This window comes from Cinclus cinclus, chromosome 4 (assembly GCF_963662255.1).
Source record: "Cinclus cinclus chromosome 4, bCinCin1.1, whole genome shotgun sequence".
Classification (NCBI taxonomy): domain Eukaryota; kingdom Metazoa; phylum Chordata; class Aves; order Passeriformes; family Cinclidae; genus Cinclus; species Cinclus cinclus.
The window spans coordinates 39,902,534-39,911,397 of NC_085049.1; the positions used below are offsets into that span (position 1 = coordinate 39,902,534).

An 8,864-nucleotide genomic window follows, 5' to 3' on the forward strand; every position below is an offset into this window, starting at 1 on the left:
CTTACCTCAGCAGCATTCAGACTTGGAATGTTTGGATGCACTTTTAATGAAAAGAACAATAACTGACTAATGTATTTTTGCAGGTACATTTGTTGAATGCACAAACCCATAAAATTTTTAAAACTTTGAGGACAAAAACATCTTTTTACTAATTTTTGAGGGCAATCCCGTCTACGAATAGGGAACGAATTCCGGGAGGACAAGATCTCATAGGACAATTCTACCTGGTCTGTTGTTCACTTTTCACATTCATTCTTCTCTAAACTCCAAAGAAGTTTTCTCCTTTGGCAGCCACACAAAAGCAGAAAACATTTGCTTTGAATCCATAAGGATGAGGAAGAACATTAGCTTGAAGGTTCTGAATCAAGCTGGAGGACCCTCTGTGCAGTTACAGGCAACCAGCTGTCTATAATCACCACACAATCCCTCCAAAGACTATCTAAAATCCACACATCTCAACCCAAAGACAAAATGGTATATATGCAAATACCCAAGAAGCACAAGAAACACATGTGTCTCTCAAATAGCTATTTCCGGTTCTCTCTTCTATCCTGTGTATCACCTTCTTTTAATACACATTAAACAGTCAAATACATCCATTGCATTTTATAGAATTGCATTATATTTCATGTAGGCTACTAGAAAGAGCTTAGTATATGAAGTTGGATTTTCTTGACATCTCAGAAGTAAGAGTCTTGAACTGTTAGTATCCTGAGTGACTGCAAAAAAATGCAACAACCCCAACGTAAATCCACAGTCATATTTACAATGCTGTATTTCTACAGTGTGCATGTCACACAGCTTGTCCTTGGCATTTCAATAAGTAGTGATGTGCTAAAGGTACCAGTCTTCATGTTTCTAGGCACAAAACTATAAAATTTAGCAACAAAATACAATTGTTTTCAGAGACAGTTGTGTGACACTATTTCTCCATTATCACTTCAGAAGACATAATAAATGCTATCAAGGGATAAATACAGAATGTATACCATTGCAGGTTTTATTTATCTACTCAATTCAATTCTTAAGAAGTGCTTCACAGACACAATTCCACTGATGTTAGGAAATTTCCTATTCCCTTTTAGCAGAAATGTGTTTAGAACACCGCTGCATGACTAAAGGTATGTTATTAGGATATAACATATCTTTACAGTATTGTTGAAAGCTGACGAAGAAACTGATCAACAGCAGCTCTTCTCTCACCATCTCAACTACCATTACTCCTCACTCACAACCACAATATCTGTTAAGCTACAATACATAACTGATGCCAACCGACCGCATTATTTTATCAAGTCAGTAGCTCACTGTGTTCCTAAGGCATGCTTTTTCCTCTGTCATAATGCTCTTAATGCCAGGAGTTACATCAACCAACTATATTACTGGCCAGCAACAGATCCTTTGAAAGCTGCATTTGTATATCCCACCAGAGAAGTATCATCATGACTGCATGCTGCTGATGCCAAGACGTTTCATGACCAACTACCTGGAATGATGCCCAAGAATTTCCAGCTTAGCTCTCCAGCAAAGGCATCCCACTATGTTTCTTTCAGGGAGGAGAATATGAATGGAGACAGGAAGCAGTGACCAACACGCTTACCAAACCACCACAGATGCTGAAGACAGCCATATGCGTCTCCTGGGCATTGACATGCCCGCGATAGAAACAGTGGCGCAAGTCAGGGGACGACTGCTTCTGCGGGGCCCCGACGTGCACCACCGTGTATTGAGCAGCAACGAAGCCTGCATCAGCACTCAGGTTGAGCTGGAAGACCTGCCCGTACGCTCTGAGCTGGTAATGCGTTCGGAAAGCAGCGGGCTCCAGCGGTGCCTCCAAACTCCTTCTCCTCCTCCTGAAGTGATGCGTGTCCGGGAAAACCTCCCCAAACTCATTCACTCGGACAGGTGTGATGATTTCATAAGAGGAAAGCTGCTTCACCAAGGTCTCTGCAACAGAAGGCAGGAGGCTCAGCCCGACGCACCAGCACAGCAGCAACCCTTCGCTGGCAGCAGCACGGCTCCTGGCACGGTACTCGTGGCGCCAGCCCGGGGTCCGGTGACAGCCGGGGAGCGGGGGCTGCCCCCGGAGCGAGCCGGGCCCCGCCACTCACCGCCCCCGGGAGAGAGCGCTCCCTCCCTCCGCCCACCCGCCGGGAAGCGGGGGCTGCCCCCGGAGGGCACAGCGCCCGCCGCAGGGCCAGGACCCCCGGCCGGTGTTCCCCTTTGTTGCCGCTCGCTCACCTTGTCCGGGGTGCAAGCGGAGTCCCCACGACGCGGTGACGAGCAGGGCGAGGGGGCACAGCAGACCCGCCAGCCGGCTCGCCCCCCGCATGGCTCGCTCCGCCGCCGCCGTGCCCGCAGCGTCCCCGGGCCGCCGCTGCCTCAGCGCCCGCCGGCCGCCCGGGCCAGCCCCGCACCGCGCCGCTCCTCCATGAGCCCCGCGCCCTCCTCGTGTCCCGCCGCCTCCGCGGCCCCGCACACGCCCGCGGGAAGCCGCCCCGCGCCCGCGCTCCCTCTCCTCCCGCCCCTCGCCTCCGCTCCCCAAGCTCGCTCTCCGCCGCCGGGGTGGGCGAGGGCGGCCCTTCCCTTCCCGTCCCTGCCTCCGCCTCCCGTGCCGCTGCCCCCGCGGCCGGCGGGGCGGCGCGGCGATGCCCGCTGCCCTCAGGCGGGGCCATCCCCGCGCTTCCCTGCCCTGCGGGCAGCCCCCCCCCCCCCCCCCCTTCCGCGGCGCCTCTGGGCAGGGGCGGCCCGGGGGCCTCGGCCCCGTCCCGCCGCCCCCCGCCCCGGGTGCAGGCTGCGCTACCGCACGCGGGAGGTGTCGCTCCAGCCTAAATACAGCCTTCGGAGAAGCCTGGCAACGCCGCATTCCCGCCGGGAGCGGCGGAGGCCGTGCCGCGAACGCCAGCGGTGTCGGTGTCCCATAGATCCGGTGTCACCCAACCGCAGCCCCGCCGATCACCTGCCCCTGCGCCGCAGCGCTGGGGGAAGCGGTTTCCCCACGCAGCTTCCAAGGAAGGGGATGTCCAGGCAGAGCCTGACACTACGGTGTCGACAGAGAGGAATTGTTCTAGCTCCAGGTCCCCTGCTTAGGTTGTTCTGTCTGGGCAAAGTCTTCATAAAGCTGCTTGTCCCAGCGTTCGGGGAGCCCGGTATCCCTCGCATGGAGTGTATGGATTATCTGTTTTACTTGAATATTTTTTTTTCCTGAAATGGGAGAATGAGCTAATTTCAGCCTTGAGTGAAGCTGTATAGTACTGATACAGCCTTCACTGCTAGAATAAAATCATACATCCCTTGTCAAGAGTCCAGGATTTAGAAGGAATACCTGGATTGTTCTAATTGGTATCCAGCATAATCTTTACAATGTTGAATCTTGTTGGGAATACCATATTTCTTCTTGAATACTCAGAAGATGGAGGCTCTCTGATGGATATTAAACAGTTTTCTCTGTGTGGGGTCGCTGATAAGTACGTTTGCATGAAAAGAAAAAAAAATACTTGAAATCTGAAGGGCTCTGCAAAGTGAAAGCAAACAAAAAGCTTATATCAATACCATGAATATCAAAGAAATACAACAAGAAGCAAGAATTTCAAACTATTTCTTTTAAACTGAATACACCAGAGAAGACTGATCATGATAGGCAATCAGAGCTCCAGTTCTAAGAATTGGGAGTGAGAAAGGAGGTAGGAGGAGGGAGGTCCATTCTGCCCACCACGGAAGCGTGAAGATACAAGATTCATTTCAGTACCCAGAGATGTCCTATTCCAGAACATACAAAGACAAAGTAGAGTAGAGCAAAAGAAGAGCAAAGTTTAAGGATGAGTACTTTGATTCTCTTGCCATAAAAGGTACAAAAAATTGCAAGACATTAAATTGAAAGGAGCAATTGCACATGCCTCGGATTTCTCCAGCAAATTAGAATTTTCCCGTTTCTTGGGTCTTACTTATTGAAGCAGTTATCAGAGTGCAGCAAATTAACTCTTTCTCAGTCAACTTAAATGGTTGTCAGTGATGAAACAAATGGGCTCTATTTCATTAAGTGGAAGCAAATACCCACTAATTTAGATATGATGTTTCATTTGTTTGTGATTTGCAAAATTATTTTTTTGTAAAAATAAACAGAAGCACCAAGCACTGGGAAAGTCAAAGGCTCGGTGGTCTCAGTTCAATCACAAAGCTTTATTGTAGACCACTTCAAAGCAAATATAAGATGGCTCAATTTTTTTAAACAGAGTGTGCACAGATTTTAATATTTTAGGAAATACATTGGCCTCAAATGCAAATATTTTAAAAATTACTTTTCTTAAATCTCATTTTAATATATTTAACTTTCCCTGTATTCTTTGTGGGAACAGAGTCCCAGCTCTTCTATGGTAAACATTGAAGGTCTATCTCTCCCTGAAGATCAACTGTTTAGAACAATTTAAAATTGACAACCTTCATTTACATTAACATATGTTCCAGTAGCTCCTGTCAGTGCCATGGACAAAAACCAGTGCCAGCTAAGGCACTTTTCTTCCAAATTTTCAACTGAAACAAAAGGTAAATTTTGCCAAATTGCCAGTAAATAAATGCCAAATATGAATCTGGCAATTGAGGCGTTGTGAGGCCTGACAGTTGAAAACCTTTTTATACTTAGCAACCATTATTCCTTCAAAAACTGCTGAAGCTCTACAGGTATTTGGCACAAGTCTGATTCTCAAATGTAAAATGGGTTAGCTGTGCAGGAGCAAAGGACAATGGGGCAGAGAATTAAGGCAGTTCTAGTAGTGTTCATGTTACCTGAATGGCTTTGGGCAATAAGCTGCGGTCATTCATTTGACCTCTACCCATATGGCATCAGTTTGAATCTTGCGAGGGGAAATATAACCCTGTATATCAAAGCAAGAGGTATGTTTCTATTCCAGAGAAATATAAGTACATCAGAAAATTCAGAAATCATGGAAATAGTATGTTTGCTACAACTGTTAGAGGTAGAAGGGTAGAGACAAGCATAAGCATATAATCAAGATGAAGAATTATGGAAGTTATTCAAAGAAGCAGAACTGGAAAAAAAATGAAATATTAAAAACTAAATTAAAAAAAATATAGGTGGTAACTACAGAAACAAGGACACAGAGAGGTTGTGCAGTCTCCATCCTTCTATATACTCAAAACTCATCTGGTCAGGAAGCCCTGAGCAACCTGAATTTACTTTTAAATTAGTCCACCTTTGAGAAGGAGGTTGGCCTAGGTAACCTCCAGAGCCTTCTTCCAGTCCAGGTTATTCTATGATTCTATGAAACAAGAATTTTAAAAAAGGTTATTGGAGAAAGCTGAAAAGACTAAAGTAGAGAGAAGAAAGGAAAGGAAAATACCTATTAACAGAACAGAGATGTAGGAGAAAAATCAGGACAAAAGACTCTTCAGCTACAACGAAACAGAATAAGAAAGGAGACACAACTGAGAATATTTAGTAAGATTTTTCAATGCTAGAAGTTATAATATATACTGGTAAAGGTCCAGCTAAGGCAGTGGAACTATGCTGGTTTGCATCTGCAAATGTAGTCCTTAGGATGCATTCTGACTTCATTAAATCTGCATTGACATTAAAGCTTGTCATTGAATAGTTGTCTTTAAAATGCCTCCTACATTAGTGAAATAAATCCATCAGTTTACAGTATTTACTCTTTTCACTTATCTCCTTCAGTTGATATGTTTGGAGTGAAGTATGTTGCACCAGTTACTTTGCAAGTCAATGAAACAGAAGGAGAGTCTGTGCTTGCTGAAATCACTTTTCCTCCTTGGGGTTTCTCTGGGATTTCATGGACAAAATTAATTGCAATTAGAACATGATTACTCAAATATTTGTATAGTGCACTTAAAATGCTGCAGTAGATAAAGCATATCAGATTAAACAGTAGGATTTGTAAAACTGCATACTTTAAAAAAATTAAAAATTAATAATTTTTTTCCTTAGAACCACACATTAGCTATTAAATCCTCTCACCTGTTTTTAGCTCCATTTTTTAATTTAAGTAGTCTTTTGAAAGTGGTTTTGGCTGAAGACCACAAAGTGGAAAATAAATGTCAGTAATTCAGAACAGGCAAAGACAACATTTCACAAGTGAAATTGTTATAAGACTTATGAACAAATTTTATTTCAATGAGGAATGAAATATATATTTTACTTTATTATTTTATCTTGGCATTTTTCTGTCCTGTAGAATACAATTTAAATCAGACCTTCAGACTCTTATTTACTGTTCTTGACAGGACACTAAGCACAAATTGCAAAAATCCGGCCAATTTGTAATCACTTCTCTTATTCATCCACTTATTTCCCATGTACCCTGAGATACTAATACCGTGTATACATATGCACACACCATGGAGCCACCTGACCTCCTGCACAGGGACAAGAGTGGCCCAAGTTCCTGTTGCCCAAGGCTACTGTTGTCAGGAGCAGGCTGGCCTTGTCCAGACACTGAGCCTTGCAGTGAGCCCAGCTTGCTGCCTGTCCCATAGCCCTTCCCATCTGTTCCCCACCATGCCTCCTGCACAGTTCCCTCTGCAGTGAGCCATGGGATCTGAGTTTGTTGGAGGGAGTCTGGCTGGGTCAGTCAGTATGCTCTGCGTGTTGGCAGCTGGATTGTTCCTGCATGACCAGACGTGTGATTTTGATACATACTGCTGCAGAAAAAAAATGTATGTATGCATTTCTGCTACTATCTGCATTCACACTGTAGTAGTTTTTCAACAGTCGTGACTTACTCTAAGGTTAATGTCTGTAAGTTTACTTTTTCCTTAATCAAAAGTGAAAGAAGGTTCATAATTTTTATATTATTTAATGTGAAGTTGTCAAGTTATATCCTGTGAAATACAGGTTTACATAGACAGTGAAAGATACTGAATACCATACTATTGCTTCCCTTAGTTTAATTGAGATCCTCAATAATTTTTATACTAATAATTTTGTAGCACTGTCTATTAAATACTAACTTACTGGCAAAAAGTGTTATTTGCAAACAGATAGATACCAGGCAGTCATAACTACTAATTTAAGAAGCTTGATTAATATTATTTCTTTGTGTCACAAGTGAAGACAAGCACTTTGACATCATCACAAATTCCCCAAGAAGGAAAATCAAGAGGCATATGCCAGCTACAAAATATTACACCCAGCATTGTGCAAGCAAGTACCAAGGATGTACTGGGGCTCAGTGATCCCAGACAGAAGAAGACTGATTTGTGCCTTCTGCTAACCCTGGGTCAGGAATCCTGCTCCAAACTTCACCCTGTCGTTGTGTTCCATCAGAACAGAGCACCTGTTGTATTGGATGGGAATATCAAGGAGATGCAAATGTAGGTCACCACAAACTTCTGGAGAAGCATACACAAGAAAGAAAAAACCCTCTAAGCTGACAGGTACAAGTGATTCCATACCAGTAATTCAGAAAAATAAGAATTACTGCAGTGTGAAGACAAAGGCATGTGCACTCACTGCCAAAAAAGCATGCGCTTTTTTTTTTGCCTTTTTTTTTTTTTTCTTTAAGTCACAAGCACACTGCAGCTGTTACTCTGGCTGGAGAGAAAGTAGAGAGACATAGGGTCCAATTCATGTCTCATATCAACGCTGTTAGTTATGCCAAAGATAGTTTGGCTCACATAGCACTCTCCTAGTTACCAGTCTTTTTTCAGAGTACCACTCTGGTTGGTATCTAAAATTAGTCTACAAGAGAATATAAATTTGACATTCCAAGACACGAACAGCAGTCATAAAATTGGGCATCAAATTATTAATAGCAAGTGAAATGATTCCTAATTGTGCTAACTCAGACCTGTGTTTGTATAGTGGCACATTGTGCCATTTAGAAATGCTGGCTTTAGCCACAACTAGACTCCTCAAAACCAGAGATTTGTGTTGAAATATGTGTCCATGTGGTGAACTGCACAAAGACTAGGAAGATCCAGAGGCATCTGAACTCCAAACACTGCTAGGTGTGGTTGTATAGCATGATGGAAAGGATTTCTTAGAGCACAACCTGTGACATCCTATCCCAGTGCTGTGTTTCAAAAGGTGTGAGCTTGTTTTGCATTTATGTCTCTGTTCTGACATTATAGTCATATGACACAAATGAACATCAAAAATTCACGGATCATTGCAGTATTGTACTGGACCCAATATTGTCATTCATTGTTAGAATACTATTCACGTGTTAGAATTCATAAGTCTGACTATGAAATTGCTGAAGACAGAAGGAGAGGAAAATCATGTATAATACTAACAGGCTTTCCTGGAGAGAGCATAGGTTTCATGTCTTGCAAGAAACTTCTAGGAAAAGAGTTGTCAGCTCTCTGCCAGCTGATAGTCACTGAATAGCATACCAGAAATGGCCATCTTCATTCTGGGTTTTTCTCAGATATGGGATATTTTTATCTTCCTTCAGATGTTATTTTTCCCAGCTGGGAGAATCACAAGAAAAATGCTGAACTGACCACCAAAACAATGGATGGATAAGGGCTTCCATGGCAAAGCAATACAAAGCTGTGTGTAAAGAGCTATGTTGTGTTTCCACCTTTAGCAGTTCTGAAAGATTATCTCTTGATACCAAATTGAAAATGCTGACTCTGCAAAAAGTAGTGGTATATACTTCGCTCACATGCACATTTCCTCCTGACAAGCACTGCTATAAAGCAAGAAACTGTAGATAAGTGTATATAGTGAGTTACCTAGAAATCAGCCATTCTTTGAAACTGGCAATGTCAAATCTGAGCTCACAGGGAGAAATTATACATGGCTCTGTCATGTCTGCATTCCTTAGAAACTGTTCAGGCAATAATAGTACTTATGGCAATTTCTGAATGGCTGCCTCTTTCTGTTT

The 8,864-nt window shown here is 43.4% G+C and overlaps 1 protein-coding gene across 1 annotated transcript in view; it reads right to left on the reverse strand.

The window, feature by feature from the left end:
- ADAMTS20 (ADAM metallopeptidase with thrombospondin type 1 motif 20) overlaps positions 1 to 2,332 on the reverse strand; it is an 81,427-nt gene extending 79,095 nt beyond the window's left edge. Inside the window, exons 1-2 of the mRNA XM_062491150.1 lie at positions 2,242 to 2,332; positions 1,601 to 1,947 (exon numbers count right to left, since the gene is read on the reverse strand). Of these exons, the coding sequence (XP_062347134.1) occupies positions 1,601 to 1,947; positions 2,242 to 2,332 (438 nt within the window). The remainder of the gene's footprint in view (positions 1 to 1,600; positions 1,948 to 2,241) is intronic.
- Positions 2,333 to 8,864: the final 6,532 nt, after the last annotated feature.